At 45.8% G+C, this 23,510-nt stretch overlaps 1 protein-coding gene across 1 annotated transcript; it reads left to right on the top strand.

The window, feature by feature from the left end:
- The first annotated feature begins 13,301 nt into the window (after window positions 1-13,301).
- On the top strand, window positions 13,302-16,431 carry LYPD5 (LY6/PLAUR domain containing 5). Its single transcript, XM_045531529.1, has 4 exons — window positions 13,302-13,604; window positions 13,940-14,116; window positions 14,343-14,489; window positions 14,716-16,431. The coding sequence occupies exons 1-4, from the start codon at window positions 13,541-13,543 to the stop codon at window positions 14,955-14,957; spliced, it is 630 nt and encodes a 209-aa protein (XP_045387485.1). The 5' UTR covers window positions 13,302-13,540; the 3' UTR covers window positions 14,958-16,431.
- The last annotated feature ends 7,079 nt before the right edge of the window (window positions 16,432-23,510 follow it).

Consider the following 23,510-nt stretch of genomic DNA (forward strand, 5'->3'; position numbering starts at 1 on the left):
GTGATTTATAATTTATTGCAACAATGTTCCAGCAGATGGCAGTAAAGTATCTTGTTCCAACAGGGTTGGTATACTAAGGAGACAGCAGTTTTGAAATGAAAAGACCTAGTCGATTCATATCATCTAAAAGAGTCTGTGCCTCTAAACAAGGAGCTGCTTTTCCACCTGATATGCAGGACACTTTTTAATGTCTGCACATTGGCTGTATTCAATATTTCATGCCGCAATTCATATTTTCAGCTAAGTGTTTACTGGACTGGACTGGAATTATTGAATTCCAAATTTAAATCTACAAGTCCTTTCACTTGGCATGAGTCACTACATAATCACAGACATCCAATTACCACTAATAATCCACAAAGAATGTGGGTGGGTGGAAATTAAAGAGTGTTATGCAATCATCTGTTAATTATATTACTATAGTAGCTGTTTATTATTGTTTTAGAAATTTCATCAGTATAAAAATAAACTATTATTAAAATTTAATGATTTGTTACCTACATACTATTTTAAGATGTCAAAATTCTAAGATAAGGGCGGGCAAGGTGGCTCACATGTGTAATCCCAGCACTTTGGGAGGCCAAGGTGGGAGCATAGCTTGAGGCCAGGAGTTCAAGACCAGCCTGGGCAACATATGAGGCCCTGTCTCTACCAATATAAAATTTATTTTTAAAAAATTCTAAGACAAAATATTAACCCTATTTGACATCTATCAAGAAGGAAAAATAATTAGGATCAGAAAATGGAAAGCTACTATAAAACTAATTGGATCACTGAATGAATTTTTGAGAAAAATAAAGTGGCAAGGGAAAAAACATTCCACAGCTGCTATTTTGGCAAAATATAGCACAGATCCATTAATAATTGGGCAGAACAGAACATGAATTTGCCTTCTACCTTCACATAAACCAAGGAGGAAAAATTCAAGAAATGACTGGAAAGGCGGGGAAATGAAGAATCCTCTAATTAAATATTCTTTTTGCCACGCCAGGTACCCAGCCATCTAATTTGATTATTAAACTCTTAAAATTTGAATATTAAATCTGTAAATTTAAACTTTTAAAAATTATTCACTTTACATAAGAACATTTCACTTCCAAAAGATAGGAATGGTAGACAGAAAACTTATTTCACACAAATCCTTCTAACTGGGGAATAAATGATCCGATCCACATACCTTTGTTTCATCTCAAGGGGTCCTGTAATGAACCTTTATGTCAAACTCTGCCGGTAGAAAAAAATACACTAAAGAAAAAGGATTCGTGGAACGTGGTAGATGCTGTGATCTGCCACCAAGATCTCTTCAAGAATGAAGGATTCTCTCAGCTGCCTCTGTTGTCAGCCCCCTTGTGCATTGCCTCAACTAACCAGAGCCCACAGCCCAGCACAGAAGCTCCCCATGGGGTGCGCTGAGCCTTTCGTTGGGACTGGATCACAGCTGAACCTCTCCCTCTGCTCAGTCCAACTTCCTTGGCTTCCCTTCCACAGCTGTGGATCCCAACATCCCGCACACCAATCTTGGCCTCAGAGTCTGCCTCCTGGAAGAGCCCAACCTGCGACAGCACAGATGAGCAGCAACCATCACATATTATTTGAAAACAAGGAGAAAGTGAGGCGCACGTCCACAGTAGTGTGCAATATTCACAATGAATACAGATAAAAAGTAAAGAAGCCGAGGGGCTCCAGTCCACCTGGAACAATCTGTCATCATATCCCCTGGGTACAAAAGACAGTGGGAAACAAACTGATTGACTTTCTTATTGACATGGGGGATACAGATTCTGTAATTAACACCGGCTTATCCCCTGATTCAAAGGAGACCTATGTTAGTCACAGGAGTGTCAGGGGAAGCTATGACTTGCCCCTTCCTACAAACTTTAGATTGTCATCTTAAAGAGGCAAACCTGAAACATGACTTTTTAATATATGCCTGCATGTCCTCTTCCCCTCCTGGGTTGAGATTTACTTGCTAGATTAAGTGCTTGAATTGTTTTTTCCCCTGGATGTCTAGAGATGGAGGTTCTGCCTGAACATGCCTGCACCTTCCAGATGCTGCTACTGCAGCCAGACAATGAATCTCCTTGTGAGAAAACTGAAGACATTCTCAGCAAGGTAAGAGAGAGCATCTGAGCAGATGGAAAACCAGGTCGGGCCATAACAGCTGACCCAGTAAAAGTTATCTTTAAAAAAAAACAACACGAGATACCTAACCTGAAACAATATTCATTAAAACACAGAGAGAGAGAGAGAGAGAGAGAAGAGAATATGCTCCGCCTGAAGGATTTCCTAAAACAACACCTAATGCACCCGACACTCTCCCTATAACACCCCCATCCTGTGGGTGCACAAGTCTCAACCGGAGGAATACTGGATTGTTCGGGATCTCCAAGCCATAAACCAGATTGTCCGGGAAGTACACCCAGTAGTTCCAAATCCATACACTCTACCTTGTCAGGAGACCTATGCTGGTTTACGGTTTTAGCTTTAAAAGGTGCCTTTCTTTTGCATCCCATTGGATAAAGGCTCCCAAGAGATCTTTGCTTGCAAATGGCAGACTCCTCAGACGAATGCCAAACAACAGTTTTGTTAGACTGTTTTACCTCAAGGTTTTAAAAATTCGCCCACAATATTTAGGAAAATCCTAGCCAGAGTATTTTAGAGACCTCCAACTAACAGATGGAATTCCTTTACAATATGTAGATGACATTCTTACTGCTAATAAAACCCAAAAGGCCTCTGTTGAGAAAACCATTCAGACACTAAACTTTTTGGCTGATAGAAACTATAAAAGAAAGCCCAGATTTGCAAAAAAAAAAAAAAAAAAACCACGAAATATCTAAGATTTAAATTATCAAAAATACAAAAACCTGCTCTCAAATAGAAGAGAGGCCATCACTCGAGTAGCAACCCCCACCACCTGCCACATCTGTGGCGCTCCCTGAGAACAGCAGGCTTCGGTTACACTTAGATATCAAGTTTAGACTAATAGTAAAGCCCCTATATAAAGCTTTTAAAATAAGACATTTTAAACACTTGATATGGACCCAGGAATGCCAAAATGCATTTAATCACATTTAAAAAAAAAAACTACTAACCACACCAGCTCTAAGACTCCCTGATTTGAAAAAGCCTTTTGACCTTTTCGTACAAAAAAAGACAAGGCCTAAGCCTGGAGGTCCTAAACTCAAAACCCTGGACCAATTAAGAGGACAGTGGCCTATTTCTCTGAACAACTTGATAGGACAACAAAGAGATGGCCTCCTTGCCTCCGAGCAGTGGCTGCCACCGGTGACATATTACCGGAGGCTGAAAAGTTTACACTGAGAAAACCCACTACTGTATTTAGTCCTCACTGTATCCTGCCCTTACTAGAGCATTAGAGGATATTGGCTAACCTTGGGAAGGTTAGGCAGATATCAAGCCATCCTATTATTAATAAATAACCCGGAGGTGAGCCTCAAAGCCATGTCCACTTTAAACCCTGCCATGCTGCTACCTGCTGAGCTCGAGCAAGCTCCCACGCACCGTTGTCTTCAGATTATCGAACAAGCATTTCCTAGCTGCCCTGACCTGACTCACCAGCCATTGCAGCAGCCAGAGTTGGAAATGTTTATGGACAAAAACAGCTTCATGGACCAAAGACATCATCGAGCAGGGTATGCACTTGTCACCTTACAGGACACCTTAAAAACCAAGGCTTTGCCTATGGACACATCAGTTCAGAGGGTTGAACTAACAGCCCTCACTAGGGTTCTCCAAACAGATAAAGACAAAATTGTCAATATGTGCACAGATTCAACGTTTGCTTTCTCAGTGGTGTATGCACGGGGGCCTGTATAAAAAAAGACTTTTAACTACTAAAAATAAAGACATCATTTGTCTTTATTTATCATCAAGTTTGAAATATACTTCAAACATTTAACCTTATTAAAATCTGTTGAGGACCCTAAAAAAGTGACTATTATACACTGTGCCAGACACTAGAGGGGGGATTCCCTGATAACAAAAAAAAAAAAGAAACCAACTGGCGGATTAAGCAAACGAGGCTCCGCAGACTCTAAGTTTTGATTAGCATCCGGCCCCTCGATTCCCCAAATTGACTTTACCAACTAGCAGCCTCGATATACCCAAAAGAACTTGAAAAGAGCCAAAGAAGAGGCATTTGGATCTTCCACCCCAGAACACCCTGGCTGAAAATATATTTCAGAGAGTAGCATCCTGGTGCCTGAGGCCCTTTTAAAGAAAAAGCATAAATCAAATTCATCAAAACATTCATCATGAGAGAAATACTATGTTACGATAGATCCAAACATACCTGCTCTGCTGTGATTTACAACAGACCATCCAAAAGGTCATTCGACAATATATAAGTTATGCCAAAAATGGCCCTCAGACAGGACTTCCCCTGCCATTAAAGGGAGGTGAGTATAGAGGAACAATCCCCTGCAAGGACTGACAGGTGGACTTTACTGGGATGCCCTGAGCCCCTGGACACATCAGGTACCTTTTGATGTTTGTTGACACCTTCACAGAATGAGTTAAAGCCTTTCCCTCCAGAACAGAAAAGGCCACAAAAGTGACTAAAGCCCTATTTTAAACAATAATCCCTAGATACAGACTTCCCATAAAAATTCAGAGACAATGGGCTGACTTCCTCTTCCCAAACAACTTAGGAAGTGTCAAATGTTTTAAAAATAGATTAAGGCCGGGCGCGGTGGCTCAGGCCTGTAATCCTAGCACTCTGGGAGGCCGAGGCGGGAGGATTGCTCAAGGTCAGGAGTTTGAGACCAGCCTGAGCAAGAGCGAGACCCTGTCTCTGCTAAAAACAGGAAGAAATTAGCTGGACAACTAAAAATATATAGAAAAAATTAGCCAGGCATGGTGGCACATGCCTGTAGTCCCAGCTACTCAGGAGGCTGAGGCAGGAGGATTGCTTGAGCCCAGGAGTCTGAGGTTGCTGTGAGCTAGGCTGATGCCATAGCACTCTAGCCCGGGCAACAGAGTGAGACTCTGTTTCAGAAAAAAAACAAAAAAAGATTAAAAACTTCATGCTTCATGTTGACCCTAGTCCACTAAAAAGACTAAGAAGATAAATCAGACCTTTAAAAAATTGCCAAAATCTGCCAAGAGATCAATTTAACTGGCATAAGATGTTACCTTCTGCCCTGTTAGAGATCCAGGTGGCCCCCAAAGGAGGCCCCAATTAAGCCATTTTAAGATAATGTACAGAAGACAATTCCTGGCCTTGCTGACAGGAGGGGACCTTGAGTAACAAAAGAAAATAATAATTAGACAATATTTAAAAATCTAACTTCTGCTCATGAGTTTGCTTTTTAACAGGCTACTGTTCCCCACCAACATGTCTCTCTGCTACTTCAAGGCGATTTCTCCTCAAATCGTAGAAAGAGCACAGACCAGAGGACCAACACGTCCCCTGATGGACTGGCCCCTCTAACATGCTCCTGACCACCTACCGATCAGTCAGGCTAGCCGGAACAAAACCTTGGATTCATCATATCCAAGCAAAACTTGCCCCTCCAGAAGCTAAACAAACAAATAACAACAACAACAACAAAAACCAAGCTTGGTCCTGTGAGCCACTAAATGATCTTAGGTTGCTGTTTCCAGCCAAGCCTACTAACAGATAAATAAAATAAATTAGGTCTTTATGGTTTAGGTCATGACTGCCTTACAAACCCTTTCTTCTTTTGCATAAAAACACAGTTCATTGGTATGAATTTCCCAAACCCTAGCTGCTTCTGCTAACTTATCCCGTTATTAAATATGTCACTCCAAACCTCATTCTGTCCTAGAGCAGCACCACCCTCTAATCCTGGCAGTTTATGATTTTTCAAATATCTCTATCTACACATATAACCATGCAAAGATCTCCAAAAGAGTAGTATATAGTGTAAAGCTCACCTGATTCATACTTGGGGCTACCAAACCCCTTTATTTCCATCTGACTTCTCAATCGAGATACCCCTTCTCCTTCTTAAAAGATGACATGCGACAATTTTCACCAAATGATGATCCAGATAACACCCCTTTTGACTCCAGTTTTATAACACAAAAAAAGATATTAGATAGTCCCAGCCTTACCCAAATGTGACAACAGTCTGACAGATCCAAACCTGAAAGACAATGACTTTAATGATGGCCTCAACTAATGACACTGTGGCTTGTGCTCCTGATGGGTATATTTTTGCCTATAGTCAGGAAAACCAACCCTGGGCCTATAGATATATTAGGAAAAGAGATCGTAGGCAATGTTTATTGGGATGCTCAGTTACACCACTCTCTATACACAATAAAAGTGTCGCTAGACACTAGGCAAGCACCTTAAAACTATTTTCCAGGGTCTCCCAAGAAATTTTAAAAAGAGGTTTCAGCAGGTGGGGGGTGGGGGGCCAGACCCTGAAGCAAATTTGCCAGGAGAGATTCCTGATGACACAGGACACTTCTTTAGATACACTTGACTCCTACGGTGGAGAGTGGCTACTCATCAACATGTGCTTAAAACTTATTTGTTACTTTAAGAATTATAACTAATGACACTTCTGCTGCTGTCACAACACAACAAAAGGCTTCAGATTGTCCAGCTAAAGTTGTCTTAGACAATCATGTAGCATTAGGTTACCTATTAGCTGAACAATGCGGGGTATATACATAATAACAAACTGCTCCTGCTACACTTAATTAACACCTCACCTAAAGTTAAATAAAATAAGAAAACAAACTCCAGGGTTACAACAAATCAAAAAATAATAAAGCAGGATTAAATAATTGGTTCTCTAGACTATTTTCTTAGATCCCACAAGGGATCTGATCCTTATGTTCCTGTGTCCTTAAATTTGGCTTACCTCTTCTATTAATTATTGTTATTTATGGCTTATATCTTGATAAATGTCATCATAGATTAAGGTGCTACTGGAAAACTATAGATAAAAACACTCAGATAATAATATTACAGCATACAAAACATAAACCTGGCACCCATAAATACTTCCAACTTCAAGTGGATAAGTTCCATTCCTCAGTTTCCCCACCTTTGCCCCTTTTTAGCAGAAAATTACCCCCAAAATGAACACCTTTCTTCCTCTGTAAATAGGAAATTTAAAAAGACAGTGGGGATTTGTAGCCAGGCCCCCTTGAGATTTTAGTACCCTGGCATTTTTTAATGACAAAAGTAATGTAAAATTTGACTAGGTCCTTGTTTGGTTACACCTGTTAACCATTTGCTTCGTGCCCGGCGGGGCCCCTTGTTCACACAATGATTATTAACTGCTCATGTACTGCTTGTTTGTCAAGCGGGAGCAGACAACTCCAGGGTCAGGAGGAATATCTATGAGTTTGTTTTGCAGAAGCAATGAATGAACAACCTTGAGAAACTTGAGACTAGCTGCTGACCGCCCAGAAGCCTGGTTGCTCCAGGTGTCATTTGAGACTAAAGCCACACAGACTCCTACCCCCAGGTCCCTGAAACTCCCCTTCCCTTACTCCCTAGCTTCATAAAAACTCCCCACTTCATCTTTTTCTTAAGATGGATTGAGGGATCTTGCTTTCCTGTCTTCTCGCTTGGGCCAAATCGAATAAACCTTTCTCTGTCTCAAACACTTGTGTCACTGTGTTTGGCTTTAGCTACACATTGGGTGCACAAGCCTAAATTGGGGGTTCAACAACACACACTTTGGGGGATTTTGACTAGTAAATGACATAACCAGAGACAGATGGTATGCATGTTTAGTAAACTGCTTACCAAAACCAAATCTGGAAAAAATAATTTGAGAGGCCAGGTGTTTGTAAAATGTGATTGGAAATGGAAGCATGCAGGGAAGCTGATGGAATGCGAGAGAGCACCCCTGAAAACCTGCTAAGGCATTCAACAGACCCCTGTGGGCACTCAGACGCTGGCACATGAGGACACCCACACAGTGCTCCAAAAGACAGGTGGAGCTGAGGCTAGGTTGGCACCTCCTGGCCGGTTTCCCCTCTCCCTTCCTGGAGGAGTAAATCCTTATTCTGCCCATTTGTTAGACTGGACAATGAGTAATGGAGCAAAAATTTCTTTTGACACCCCGGAATTTTTATATACCATTCAAGCACTCTACAACTACTTTTCCACTTCTAATAAATGTTGGAACATGTTGAAAATATGTTTATCCAAAATAAATTTGAAACTATTTGGTACATAAAGGAAAAGTTAATTTGGTGGCATCAGACTGCTAAGAATTCAATTTGAAGTAGCAATTGACACTCTCAGACATTGTTCATGACACTGATAAAGATTTACGCATTAGAACATAAGCCAGCATTACACCTTGAAAAATAGCTACTTTTAAATAGTGTTTTAGGTGAGATTAAGATTTTGAGCAAAATAAGCCAGGAACCAAATCCAATACACCTAATATTCTGACAAGCTCCAAGAGGAAAGGCGTAGAACAAGATCAGAGATAGGGGCCGGGCGCGGTGGCTCACGCCTGTAATCCTAGCACTTGGGAGGCCGAGGCGGGTGGATTGCTTGAGCTCAGGAGTTCGAGACCAGCCTGAGTAAGAGCGAGACCCCATCTCTACTAAAAATAGAAAGAAATTATCTGCCCAACTAAAAATATATAGAAAAAATTAGCCAGGCATGGTGGCACATGCCTGTAGTCCCAGCTACTTGGGAGGCTGAGGCAGGAGGATCACTTAAGCCCAGTAGTTTGAGGTTGCTGTGAGCTAGGCTGACGCCACGGCACTCTAGTCAGGGCAACGGAGCGAGACTTTGTCTCAAAAAAAAAAAAGATCAGAGATAGGTAATTGTTGAGTCTGGGCAGTAGGTACATGATTCTCTGTACATTTGCTTGTGTTTGAAAATTTCTACAATAAAAAGTTTTTGAAATAGGATCTTAATGGCTACCACAAAACAGCCTCAGTTTTCCCCATCTTTGAAGTAATCAATTACTAAAGTTTCATTGATAAAAAGTGATCACAGGCTGGGCGCTGTGGCTCTCGCCTGTAATCCTAGCACTCTGGGAGGCAGAGGCAGGAGGATTGCTTGAGGTCAGGAGTTCGAGACCAGCCTGAGCAAGAGTGAGATCCCATCTCTGCTAAAAATAGAAAAATTAGCCGGGCATGGTGGCGTGTTCCTGTAATCCCAGCTACTCAGGAGGCTGAGGCAGGAGAATCGCTTGAGCCCAGGGGTTTGAGGTTGCTGTGAGCTAGGCTGACACTGCAGCACTCTAACCCAGGTGACAGAGTGAGACTCCCCATTCTAAGTAAAGTATCCCAAGAATGGAAAAATAAGTACCACATGTACTCACCATCAAATTGGTTTCACTGATCATCACCTAAGAGCACATTTAGGAATAACATTGATCGGGTGTCAGGCAGATGTGGGTCGGAGAGGGGATGGGTGTATACACACATAATGAGTGCAATGTGCACTGTCTAGGGGATGGACACGTTTGAAGCTGTGACTGGGGGGGAGCAAGGGCAATATATGTAAACCTAAACTTTTGTACCCCCACAATATGCTGAAATAAGAATTTAAAAAAGAAGAAAAAGTGATTACAAAAAAATAAAAGAATCTCTGGGTTAATAAGGAGCTCAGTGTTCATGTTGTATGGATGTAAGAGTCCCACCAAAATCCCTAGTAATGGTCACTGGGTCTTCACTTGATTATCTCCTGTAATGGGGAACTTCCTATCTGATACCTCAAAGTCTCCAAATGTACCTGAAGTTTACCAGAGTCAAAATCATAGACACACACGCGTGAGCACACACACACACACACACACACACACACACACACACATATACTCGCGCACACGCTGACCAAGCTGGTCTGCCTACTCTGTAAGTCTGAATCCCCGAAACTGTGAACTGCAGTGAAGACCTCCAATGCCTACACCTTCCACAGGGACTTCGGAAAACCCAGCCTCCTTCCTGGTCAGACTCTGCTCTCCAGAGGTCCTGAGTCCCCATCTGGATAGCCCCCCACAGGGAGCCTGGGACAGCAACAAGAGAACCCTGAAGAGTAATTTGGATGCAAAACAGGTTCTAGGAAGTGAGGCCGGATGGGAAGGGCAGGGATTTGACAAGATGAGGGTAAGGGAGTCTGTGCCTGGTGAGTGTCCACGGTGGCTGGGTGTCTGCTGTCAAAGAAAAATTGCACTGGACAAAGTTAAACAGGCAAGGGAGACTTCAAGATGATTGCAACAGGGAGAGAGACTGAACTCAACTGCCCCGAAACAAAAGTCAGGAGGGTTTTTAAGTGCTGGGTGAGCTAATGGAAAAGTACCAGAGAATGAAGTGACAGGGGGATTGGTCAAAGGGATGTGTCTGGCATATAGAGTTATTCCTGAGTTTGTGAAAGCTTTGCTCTGTGATTGGGCCGTCTGTGTTTGCCGAGTGTTGATTACCCATTGGGCTCCTACCCTCCCCGGGACTGGGAGATAGGGGGCTCTGTCTCTCTTTATGATTTCAAAGGATGACTTCCAGGTCCTTAAGAAAGACATTCCTGGGTTTTAAAGCTAGCAAGAGACCAGGAGAAGATTTATGGATATTTCAAAGGGGACAGAAAGAATTTGCAATTACAGTTGGCCCTCTGTATCCACGGAGTCAACCAAACTTGGACCAAAAGAGAGGAGAGAATAAAAAATAATGCAACAACAAAAACAAAAAAACAATACAAATAAAAAAATACAGTATAACAGTTATTTACATAGCACGTTGTATTATGCATGATAAATAATCTAGAGATGATTTAAAGTATGCAGAAGGATTGCATCAGTTATATGCAAATACTACGTCATTTTATATCAGGGACTTAAGCATCTTCGGAGTGTGGTAACGTTGGGGGTCCTAGAACCAATCCCCCTCCGATACCAAGGGATGACTGTACAAGTTTTCTAAAGTAAGTGCTCAAGAAAAGAGAGGTCAGGGGCTTAGAGTCAGGAAGAAATCTGTCTAAAGTTTAGTCAAGCTCAGGGGACCGTTAAGGCCCTCTTGGTCACCAGCATTATGTCAACTCTGTCCTACCCGTCTCGGTGTCTGTGATTTTAGGTATCTGCACATGCCTGCTGCCCACCCCACAAGGCCAGTGGATGGGTCTGGTCACAGCAGGCAGCATCTCCAAGCAGCAAGAAGTGAGAGCAGTCGGGAGGCACTAGCCGGGGGTCTCTGCCCCAGCACCAACCTCCTGCTGGGGCATCTGTCTGGACGTCCTCATCTGCTCAGCGTCTGAGCGTCCACATAGGTCTATCTATGTCCTTGGGAGACAAGGTGACCGACCCTCTGGTTGTCTTCCGTGTCTCTATGCCCCTGATGTTTTTTAATTTCATTCATTTAATAAGCATTTATTAAACACCATCTGTGGGCGTGTTCTGTTCACTGGGGTGTCCCTCTTAACCTCTGGGTTTGTCTGTGTGTCTACAATCACATCTGTGTGCCAGGTTGTGTCTGTCTTCCTGCATCTCATATGTAACCACCTCTCTGGAAATGCACCGCTCCCCCCCACCCCGCCCCCGTTTCTATCTTGTGTCTCTTCTTCTGTCTTTCTCTCAATGCCTGTCAGTTAGTCTGTCTTTGATTGATTGATTCATTCATACAATATCTCAAACACCCCTGGAGGCCCCTGAGGAGTCATAGTCTGATGGGGGAGACGGACACTAGCCCAACCTAGCTTGATCAGGGCTGGCAGACGGCAGGTGCTGGAGGCTGAGAATGGATGCTGAGCAGGGAGATGGGGGTCAGAGAGGGCTGCCAGGAGGGGGTGATGGGTGTGTCCCTGTGTCTGGAGATGCATCCCAGGATTGGAAGCCATGTGGGTGGTGTGTGTTGGGGTGGGGGAAGAGAAGAGAAAGAAAAAGGCCATATGTGCCAACTTCAGACTGAGCAGAGTCTGGGAAGGAGGATAGGAAGAGAGCCAGCAAAACACAAACCTCCCAAAATTAAGGGCTACAGGCTCCCAGCTCCCTCTTCCCTCAGACCAAGGATCCAGGTCCCTAGCACTCAGGGCTCATCCTGGTCCCATCATGATTACCTAGGAGGAGACCAGCCCACGTGAGGGAGGGTGGGGTGGAGGAATACTGGCCTGGCTGGGTAGCCGGGATGCCTAGGGCTCAGCAGGAGAACCAGCCAGACAGCAAATCAAAGCAGGAGGAGCTGTCCCAGGTGTCTCAGCTCAGCTCCACTCTCTGGCATGGAGGTCCCCAGAGCCATTCTGCTCTGCCTCTTTGCGGCTATGCTCTGCCTGACAGGTACCCAAACTTCCCAGTCCAATAGTAAGAGGAGTGTGGGGGCCTGGACCCCTGTGTCTGAGGGAGCAGGGGCTGGGGATCTGGACCTCTGGGTCCTGGGAGAAGGAGGGGCTAAAGCCTGGACCCCCGGGTCTGAGGGAGGAGGGGCTGGGGCCGGACCCCTGGGTCTGAGGGAGGAGGGGCTGGGGCCGGACCCCTGGGTCTGAGGGAGGAGGGGCTGGGCCTGGACCCCCGGGTCTGAGGGAGGAGGGGCTGGGGCCGGACCCCCGGGTCTGAGGGAGGAGGGGCTGGGGGCTGGGACCCCTAGGTCTGAGGGAGGAGGGGCTGGGCCTGGACCCCTGGGTCTGAGGGAGAAGGGGCTAGGAGCCCAGACTCCTGAGTCTTGGTCCAGGAGAGCCTGGAGACCATGTCCTCTTCATTTCTCTTCCCCTCATTTATTCTTCCCCCATCAGTCATTTTCTCTGGCATCTCTCTTCCCTCCACTCCAGCACTTCTTATCCTCTTTGCCTAAGCCCCTATTCAAAGGTACTTCTGAGCCAGGCACAGTGGCTCATGCCTATAATCCTAGCACTTTTGGGAGGCCAAAGTGGGAGGATCGCTTGAGGTCAGGAGTTCAAGACCAACCTGAGCAACACAGCAAGACCCCACCTCTACAAAAAATAGAAAAATTAGCTGGGCATTTTTGTGCATAAGCAGAATAATGCATTCAGGATATTCTGTGTATATCTGTGAGGTTTTCGGGAACCTGTGTATATTTGGTTGTGTTTATGTCAGTGTTTAAGTGTTCTGTGTGTGTATCGCTGGGGCTGACAGGTATGTGCATTTGCAGTACAAGATCGCAGGTCACTCTGCCTGTACTGGAGTGTGTCTCTCTGTCAGTGTTCTGCAGACAGGCAAGTTCAGTGTGAGGAGGGATGGGCAGAGCAGAAGTGAATCACTTCCTCCTCCCTTATCTAAATCTCAGAGGGCTTCCTGGATGAGGGTGGAGATCTGGAACAGCCTGGAGGGAAAGACTGGGCGGGCAGCTGCAGGGAGGTCATTACTCTGCCACGAGACGGACACAGCCATGACCAGCTGCAATAGCAGACTCTGGTTCTCGCAAGGCCACACGGCCTGCTTTCCGCAGAGCAGAGGGGCCTGGCCCACGTGGCCGTCCTTTGCAGGGTGGGGCCCTGAGTCCCTGGGACGGGCTCACGCGGTCCCTGCTGACCCTGCCCCTGCGCCTCTCCTCAGGGTCGGGAGCCCTGCAGTGCTACAGCTTTGAGCGCACCTACTTCGGCCCCTTTGACCTCAGTGGCATGAAGCTCCCCAGCGTCTCCTGTCCCCTTGGATGCTTTGAGGCCGTCCTGTCCCTGGACACTGGTGAGGAGGGATGGGGGAGAGGGACAGGGATGAGGGATTAGGGAAGAAGAGGAGGACAGAGAAAGGGAGGGGAGTTTGGTAAAAGAGGAGAGAACGGATAAGGATAGAAAGAGGGGGAGGTGTTAAAAGAGGGGAGGAAGGAGAGAGGAGAGCGAGTGGATGAGGGACTAGAGGGGGGGCGGGAGAGGACAAAGAGGAGAGAGGAAGAGAATGGCGGGAGGGCTGGGGAGGGAGGGCGCGGGGAAGGAGGGAGGTGTGGGTGAAAGCGAGAGGAGTAGAGGGAGCAGGGGGGGCGTTGAGACTGGAGACCGAGCCGAGCCCCCTCCCGCCCCCAGGGTATCGCGCTCCGGTGACCTTGGTGCGGAAGGGCTGCTGGACCGGCCCGCCCACGGGCGAGATGCAGTCCAACCAGGACGGGCTGCCGCCCGACTTCTCGGTGGTGCGCGGCTGCGCGACTGACTTTTGCAACGCCCACCTCGTGACCCACGACAGTATCCCCAACCTGAGCCCAGGTGCGCCGGAGGGCGGGGCTGGGCGCGGGGCGGAACGGTGCGAAGCTGAGGCCACGCCCCCCGGGGAGGGGAGGGGCGTGGCCTCCACTGAGCGCCTTGATAGCCGCGCGCCAGGATTCCAGCCCCCCACCCCCCCGCCGGCTAGGCGGGCGCCCAGGTGCAGTGCGCAACCCGCACCACTGCCGGGGTGCCATTACCTGAGTGTGCGTCTGCGCTCTTTTGCCAGCGCCCAACCCACAGACGCTCAGCGGCACCGAGTGCTACGCCTGCGCGGGGGTCCACCCGGAGGACTGCACCCCCGAGAAGTCCCGACGGGTTCAGTGTCACCAGGACCAGAGTGTCTGCTTCCAGGGCAATGGCAGAATGACAATCGGTGAGGGCCTGGAAGGCTGGAAGGGCCTGGGCAAAGGATGTGGAGGCACAAGACAGGCCTGACAGGGAGACATGGCCCAAGTCTGAGGGGGGAGGCATGGTCCTGGTTTAAGGAGGGAAACCTGCAGTAAGTCTGAGAACCAAGGCGTAGCCCTGGCCGCCAAGGTAGAGGTTCAGGTGCAGCAGTCTCCCTCACTTCTTATCCCTCCTCCTCTCTCCCGCCCCAGGCAACTTCTCAGTCCCTGTGTACATCAGAACCTGCCACCGGCCGTCCTGCACCACCATGGGCACCACCAGCCCCTGGACAGACATCGACCTCCAGGGCTCCTGCTGTGAGGGGCACTTCTGCAACAGGGACTCAGTGACCCAGCCCTTCACCAGCGCTTCGGCCACTGTCCCTTCCCTGGCGCCCCATGTCATGGCGCTGCTCCTCCCCCCGGTTCTTCTGCTGGTCGGGCTGTCTGCATAGGCAGCCCCTCCAGGAGGCTGGGGGCAGGGTGCATGCACGCCCTTCTCCGCCATGCTTCAGCCCCTATCATGTGGCTTCCAGGAAAATAATGTCAAAACAAGAGTTGCACTCCTGTCCCTCTGGTCCTCCATCTCTTCCTGCTGCTTTCCAACCACCACCCTTCCCCTACCTAGTCAGCAGGCCTGGAAGAAACTGGACACGGCCACTAGGATCCCAGGATAGAGAGAAACAGACACATCCTGCCCCACATGCAGAGCAATTCTGACAATAGCTTTCGCTCACTGCGCACCAGCCAGGCGCCAGGCAGCCCTCAACACGGCTTCCTGGGCTCTCCCTCCGGAGCCTGGTCACAGCTAGGGTGGTGTCTTTATTGGTATATCATCATTAGAGGCACCAGCATCAGTGTATGCTAACAGAAGCCCAGGCTCTGGAGCTGGGCTGCATGAACTTTAATCCCAGCTCTCCTAGTCAGCCTGTAGGTGACCATGGGCAAGTTCTTTAAGCTCTCTGTGCCTGTGTTTCATCACCTATAAAGTGGAGGTGAAAATAAACTCTATAATAAGAAGACCTTCTTCACAGTGGTTGTGGTGAAGCATTAATGAGATGAACATATGGTAACTGGGACACAGCAGTCGCCTAGTGTAAGCGGGCTATTGTCATAATCCCCAAGTCACAGGCAGACAAAGTGAGAGACAAAGGCCCTTGCTTGAGTTCACGCATCTAGTGAGTGGAAAACCAGGGGTCCAACTCCCAGCCCCATGAACCGCTAGGCAACCCCACCTCCCAAACACATGTGTGTTGATTTGATTTGACAGAAAAACACGTGACGCAAAGCTGAGTCAGGTGAAATTCTCCAACCTGTGGAGGTCAGGGAAGACTTCCTGGAGGAAGTAAACCGTGAGCAAAGTCCTAAAGAATAAATAAGAGTTGGCAAAAAGAAGTAGGAGGAAGGGCATTCTAGGTGGACGAGACAAAGGTCTGAGGTAGGAAGGAAGATGAGGCATACAGGACACTTACATGAGCACATGAACTTCATATAAATGGAATCCTACAGCATGTCCTCTGTGCACATGGTCACAATGTTCCTTCACATCCTTTCTGCCACTTGACCTTCCCAACAACCCAGTAGGACGAGCAAAGGAGTGAGTTGCATCCTGCTACGGTCTGAATGTTTGTGTCCCCTCAAAAATTCATATTTTGAAATCTAATCTCCAAGGTGATGATGCTAGGGGGTGGGGCTTTTAGGAGGAGATAAGGCTATGAGGGCAGAGCCCTTATAAGTGAGATTAGTGACCTTATACAAGAGGCCCCAGAGAGCTGCCTTGCCCTCCCACCATGTGAGTACACAGCTAGCAGGTGCCATCTATAAACAAGAAAGCTGGTCCTCACCAGACATCGCATCTGCTGGTGCCTTGATTGTGGACTTCCCAGCCTCCAGAATTGTGAGAAATAAATCTCTGTTGTTTATAAGCCATCCAGTCTGTGGTATTTTGTTGTAGCAGCCTGAAGGGACTAAGATATCCCCATTGTGCAGACAAAATTCCCAAGGCACAATGAGAGAGTGATTTTCAGAGTAAGTGCATAGCAAGAACAGACCCCACATCTTCTAACTATCTCAGCAGGCAGCCTTGTGGAGAAGGGAGGGATTCAGAAATGCTCCTTCACTCCTGAAAGGCCAAGGTGACAAGGGCTCCAAGACATGACACCCTGACATACAAGGGGAAACTGGATGATTTCATTCATTCATTCCTCACATTTACTAAGCACCTACTATATCCCAGCACTGTTCCAGTTGCTGGACCTACAGCAGTGAACAAAACAGGCAAAAACTCCCACCTTCAAGGAGCTGACCTTTCTAGTGGGGGAAACAGACTTTGGATTTTATTGCAAATGTGATCTGAAGCTGGGATGGTCAGTTTGATGTGTCAACTTATCTAGGCAATAGTCCCAGTTATTCAGTCAAGCACCAATCAGTGCACTACTGCAAGGGTATTATGTAGATATGATTAAAGTAAATAATCAGTTGACTCTGGGGAAGGGAGCTTGTTCTAGATAATGTGGATGGGCCTGACTCAATCAGTTGAAAGGCCTTAAGAGCACAGCTGAGGCTTCCCTGAGGAGGAAGAAATTCCACCTGTGGACAGCAGCATCAGCTCAAGCCTGAGAGTCCAGCCTGCCCTTCCTGACTTGCCTAACCAGTGCCCATAATCACATGAGCCAATTCCTTGCAATAAATCTCATAATGTAGATCTGCTGCTGGTTCTGTTTCTCCGGTTGATCCTAGACTGATACAGAATCCAGTGGAGGATGTACAGTAAAAGGCAGCCATGATCATATATCTATGATTATATGTGTGTATGATTAGATATAATATATATCATATGTACATAAAATAATTATATGTTACATATAATAATATTTTCATGGAGGTGTAAAATACATACATAAAATGCATAAAGTGTAATTTTTCCATATGTATTTATACCTGAGTAACCTCCACCCAGCTCGAGATACCGAACATCTCCAGCCCACGCCTCCAAGCCTCCCTTATACCCCTTCACGGTCTCTTTCCCACCCCGGAGGTAACCATCACTCTGACTTCTACCATAGATTAATTTTGCCTATTTTTGAACTTCATACAAATGGAGTCCCGCAGTGTGTACTCTTGTGTACATCTTTAATATTTTACAAGGATCCCTGTGGCAAAAATGGAAGCTGAGACCTGTGAGGCGGCTACTGCACCAGTCTCCAGGCAAGCAATGATGGGGGTAGCAGCAGGGGCAGTGCGAGGGATTGGATGAGGGACAGATTTTGTTAGCAGAGCTGACCGGACTGGCTGATTCCTTGGTTCAGAGGTGTGAAAGAAAGAAAAGACTCAAAGTAACTCCAAGGTTTCTGTCTGAGGAGGATGAATGGTGGTGCCACTTACCAAACAGAGGGACAGATGCGAGGGGGTGAGAACAGCTGAGTGGTGAACATGGTAGGTTCGATTCGGCTTAAACTAAGAGCACTGTAGTTTGCATAAGTGCCCTTCATCAGGACGCAGAACATATTGCACCAAACACACAACATCTCCAAAGGTGATAGACTTTGGAAAACTGTTTGACAGTTTCTTATAAACATACACTTATCATATGACCCAGCAATCCCACTCCTAGATATTTACTCTAACAAAGATGTGCACATGAATGTTCATAGCAGCTTGATTTATAATCTCTAAAACACTGGAAACATCCCAAATGTTCATGAACTGGAAAATGGTAAACAAACTGTGATCCATCCATATAATGGAATACTACTCAGCAAGAAAAAGGAACATGTTGCATGTTGATACACGCAGCAACCTGAATGCATCGCAAAAGCATCATGCTAACTGAAAGAAGCCAGACACAGAAGGCTACATGGTGTGTAATCCCATTCATATGGAATTCTAGAAAAGGAAAAAACCTACAGTGACAGAAATCAGATCAGCAGTTGCCAGAGTCCAGGAGTTGGGGCACATAGGAAGGAACCTTTTGGGCTGATGGGAATACAGTCGTCCCTTGGTGTTCATGGGGGATTGGTTCCAGGACCCCTTCAGATGCCAAAATCCATGGATGCTCAAGTCTCTGATATAAAATGGTGCAATATTTGTGTATAACCTATGCACATCCTCCCATGTACTTTAACTCATCCCTAGATAACTTACAATACCTAATACAATGTCAATGCTGTGTCAATGGTGTTATACTGTGTTGTTTTTTATTTGCATTATTTTTGTTGTTGTACTTTTAAAATATTTCCTATCTGTGGTTGGTTAAATCCACAAATTTGAAACCCACAGATATAGAGGACCGACTGACTGTATGTTGTACTTCGACTGAGTAGCGGTTTCATGAGTGTATACATTTGTCATAATCAGGGTGGAATTGGTGTGAGAAGAGTGAGGCCATGAAGCACTTACCTCAGACACAAAATTTAAGGGGATACCAAAAAACTCAGTAATCAAGATAAATAATATTTTAATATACTATTTTTAAAAATAAAAACTGATGCAAAAAATCCATGATAAGTGAAATATCAAAATTTTAAATAAAGACAAGATCTGTGACCATCAATCTTGGAGCTGGAAAAAAGCTGGAAAATTCATCAAACTATATACCTAAAATGAATGTATGTTACTGTGTGCAAATTATACCTTGATAAAGTTATTTTAAAAAGAAAAAAGGAAGGCCGGGTGCGGTGGCTCACGCCTGTAATCCTAGCACTCTGGGAGGCCGAGGCGGGTGGATCGTTTGAGCTCAGGAGTTTGAGACCAGCCTGAGCAAGAGCAAGACCCCGTCTCTACTAAAATAGAAAGAAATTATATGGACAACTAAAAATATATACAGAAAAAAATGAGCCAGGCATGGTGGCACATGCCTGTAGTCCCAGCTACTCGGGAGGCTGAGGCAGGAGGATTGCTTGAGCCCAGGAGTGTGAGGTTGCTGTGAGCTAGGCTGACGCCATGGCACTCTAGCCCGGGCAACAGAGTGAGACTCCGTCTCAAAAAAAAAAAAAGGAGTAGTAGACCCTGACTTCTCCTAATTCTAATGTACAGTCATGCATCACTTAATGACAGGATTACAGTCTGAGAAATGCATCATTAGGCGATTTTGTTGTCGTGCAAGCATCATAGAGTATCCTTAATGCAAACTTAGATGGCAGCACCTACTATACACTTAGACTATATAGTATAGCGTATTTCTCCCAGGTTCCACACGTGTACAGCATGTTCCTGTACTGAATACTGTAGGCAACTGTAAGACTAAGGTAAGTATTTGCATAGCTAACCATATCTAACCATGGAAAAGGTACAGTAAAAATACGGTGTTATAATCTTACAGGACCGCCACTGTATATGCAGTCAACATCGTGATACAGCCTATGACTGTATTTCTAAGACAAAAGATTCTCCCTTAGGCAAGTTGACCAAGGACTCCTATGAGAGGAAATACATGACCAATTGGCAGTGCTCTGATCCAGAAACTTCTAAAAGCTTAAACTTGACAGCTCTCACTAAGTAGAATAGGGTGCATTGACTGCCTTAGAACCCACTGTGTGGGAGTCGAGATGAGACTGTCCACTCAGCTGTGTGTCTCCTTAGCTGCTTAGATATTGTGACCCAGATGCCTTCCTGAGTGCTTAGCAGAGAGGAAGAAACTCTTTTTAAAAGCTTCATCTGTTGACGAGAATGTGGAGCTACTGGGACTCTCACACCCATGGGTGTAAAATAAAACAAACCACTTTGAAAAACTATTTTTTGGTTACCTGCCTAAAGCAGAATCTACACCCACACTCTGATCCAGCAATTCCACTCCTGGGTAGATCTCCCCAACAGAAATTGGTTTATATGTTCCCCCAAAAGACAGGTACTAAAATGTTCCTAGCAGGACAATTTATAATAGCCACAAAGTGGAAACAGCCCAAGTACCTACCAACGTTAGGACAGGTGGCCTGTTGGCATAGTGGAGCGCTACACAGCAATGCAAATGGGCAACCTACAGCCACAGGCAACGGCAGGACAGAGTGCACAAACATAAGGGGGAGCAAAAGAATAAAGACATAAGAGAACATTCTGTATGTTTCCATCTAAGCAAAGGACAAAAGCTGGCAAAACAATTCTGCATATGGCTGAGTACTAGAGCAAAAAAAAGTTGGCAAAACTAATGTATGAAATTATAAGTCAAAATAGCAATTCTTCTTCAGGGTTTATGCCTGGAAGAGGGGATGAGGGACATTTATGGAAGTGTCTGGGGGCCTGATCATTGCTGAAAATTTGCTGAACTGTTCACCTATGATTTGTGCTCTTTCTAGGCGTTTATTATTTCCAATGAAAGTTTTAAAGATTTTAAAAAGCTTTCTTGGGGTGGAAAAGGCTAATGAGTTCCTGGTGGTGGGGATAAAGAAAAAACAAAAGCCTACTCCTTTCTTAAAATTTTCTATTTGGTTACATCTAATGAAAAAAGGGGAAAGACGTCAGTGAACCATCTCATCCCATGAACCCTGGCATTTTAAGCAACATATTGAATGAAAGGATTAACTGAATGGATAGATCCAGAAAATAAAGTCTCTATTCTCTTCATTGGTCCTGAATTATTCAAATGATGTTTAATACTTTTATTATCCATGTTCTGATTGAATGGACTTAAATTTTCATGTCATTCATCTTGCCCTAACCCTTCATTCATGTTTCTTTGCAATCTTGGTCTGTGGTTCTCTGAATATTTAGCCATTTTTTTTCACTACCCATTCAACAATTAGTTATTATTGTCTCCTAATTGCAATGCACAAGAAATATCTGGCTTTGATGGGGGAGGTGGGAGGCAGTGGATAAGTAAGGTGGATTCTATTCACAAAATTTTGATTTACAAAGACAATAAAGGAAAAGAAGAGGCAAGGTTAAAACAAATTAGTAGGCTGGGCGAGGTGGCTCACGCCTGTAATCCTAGCATTGTGGGAGGCCGAGGCGGGTGGATCGTTTGAGCTCAGGAGTTCGAGACCAGCCTGAGCAAGAGCGAGGCCCTATCTCTGCTAAAAGAAGAAAGAAATCATATGGACAGCTAAAAATATATATAGAAAAATTAGCTGGGCATGGTGGCACATGCTTGTAGTTCCAGCTACTCGGGAGGCTGAGGCAGGAGGATCGCTTGAGCCCAGGAGTTTGAGATTGCTGTGACCTAGGCTGATGCCACGGCACTCTAGCCTGGGCAACAGAGTGAGACTGTCTCAAAAAAAAAAAAGAAATTAGTAGATGGATAGACACATGAAAAGATGGAAGAAAGGAAGGGAGGGAGGGAGGGAGGGAGGGAGGGAGGAAGGAAGGAAGGAAGGAAGGAAGGAAGGAAGGAAGGAAGGAAGGAAGGAAAGAAGGAAGGAAGGAAGGAAGGAAGGAAGGAAGGAAGGAAGGAAGGAAGGAAGGAAGGAAGGAAGGGAAACCAAGAAAATATGCATAGCTGCTACAGTTTGTGTTTCTGTAATTGGTCACAAGGTCATGCTTGATATGTTTAATTCCTTCTTCCAATGACCCATTCCATGTAAGGGAGTTAACATGGAATGTAATTCCTTTGCCCTTAGCTGGCTGATGTACTTTAGTTGAGGTAATCTAAAACTTCATTCCTGAAAGCTCTAAATTCTCTGTGGGTTTCAATCCTCAGGTGTCCTGTTTTTATGGTGGTTGTTGTTGTTGCTTTTACTATTGGACATGGAAATTCTAAGAGGTGCTCCACAGCATGACTTGGGTTCCAGACATGGCCTTCCTTGGCCCTGCTGTGTAATCCAGTTACCTCTTGTCAATTGAGATCAATCAATCACCCCAGCAAATAGAATAACCTTTTTCTTTGTCTGTTGGTTCAGTGGCAAGAGAACTGTAAAATGACCAGGGCATTCTCATCTTGCAATACTGCTGGGTCCCCTGGTGGAAGCATTCTTTCTTTGGGAACCAAGACTTCTAAACCAGCAGAGCTCAAAGTTGTGGGGACAGGAAACAAAACTTCTGCAAGTGAGAATTAGCTGTACTAAGGAGGAGTCCCTGCCACCCCCTCGATACCCAGACCCACATTGGCTCAAACCATTTGCTGCATCCTGTAAGACAGACCCCATCCTTTCAGGGTGCCAACTCCCAACTGGCAACAACAACTGAGTCATTCCACTGATTTACTGGGAGTGCTGCTCCCAGGTGACGGGGTATGAGGTAAGACCCCTGAAATCCATGGGCAGGAGCCCATCACCACACTTCAGTCACTGTGTAAAGTGTTTCCTGGCCAGAGCAGTGCTGTGTGGAACACCCAGCTGAGAAGACATTCTGCAGTCCTGGCGAGGGATTTTTGGGTGGTAGGAAAAATAAGGAGAGTCCTTAATTCCCACCAAGTTTCCATTTACACACAGAGAACCACTTCAGACACAAATCTTAGAAACGTAGCTGAAAGGTGGTAGGGAAACAGCATTCAATTTACTAAACTTGGATTAATACACATCAGTTTCCATCATTCGCTGATTGAGATCCTCCTACGTTCCTGGCCATGCGACCTGGAGGAGGTCCCAGTCTGATGAGAGAGGCAGGTCCAACCTCAGAGAGCCACAAGCCTGCGACAGAAGCATATGCAGGAACAAGAATAGCCAGAGTTGTGGGAGAGACACAGTGGAGCTGGTGCCACAGGGAGGAGAGGCTGGTGACAGGTCTTCAAGCATGCCAGATGGACAGAGAAGGGAACAGCATTCCAGGCAAGGGGACAAGCCCATGCAAAGACAGACACCCAGAGGCAGAAGTAATCTTGGGAGAGAGTCAACAAGTGTTTATAATTTATTCTGTGCTAAGTGACTGGAGACCCCTGCCCTTGAGGAGTTTTTGGTCTAATAGGGGACACAGAGTAGGGCCCAGATGGCCACATTCCCTAGAAAGATTGGGCCAGTAAATAAGTGAGGTCCTTGGGCTGGAAGGGCTGGCAGGTGGAAGACAAATTTATGACTGGGGGCTGGAGCATCAGGGGTGACTTCATAGAGGACAGAGCCTGTGCTGGGTCCTAAAAGATGAGT

This window comes from Lemur catta, chromosome 19 (genome assembly GCF_020740605.2).
Source record: "Lemur catta isolate mLemCat1 chromosome 19, mLemCat1.pri, whole genome shotgun sequence".
In the NCBI taxonomy this organism is placed as follows: domain Eukaryota; kingdom Metazoa; phylum Chordata; class Mammalia; order Primates; family Lemuridae; genus Lemur; species Lemur catta.

Bases quoted from the DNA above. Each gene is read 5' to 3' on its own strand.
- LYPD5 (XM_045531529.1), top strand. From the start codon at position 13,541: ATGAAGCTCCCCAGCGTCTCCTGTCCCCTTGGATGCTTTGAGGCCGTC. The intron at 13,605-13,939 runs GTGAGGAGGGAT...TCCCGCCCCCAG, and splicing joins CGTCCTGTCCCTGGACACTG to GGTATCGCGCTCCGGTGACC. The intron at 14,117-14,342 runs GTGCGCCGGAGG...CTCTTTTGCCAG, and splicing joins TATCCCCAACCTGAGCCCAG to CGCCCAACCCACAGACGCTC.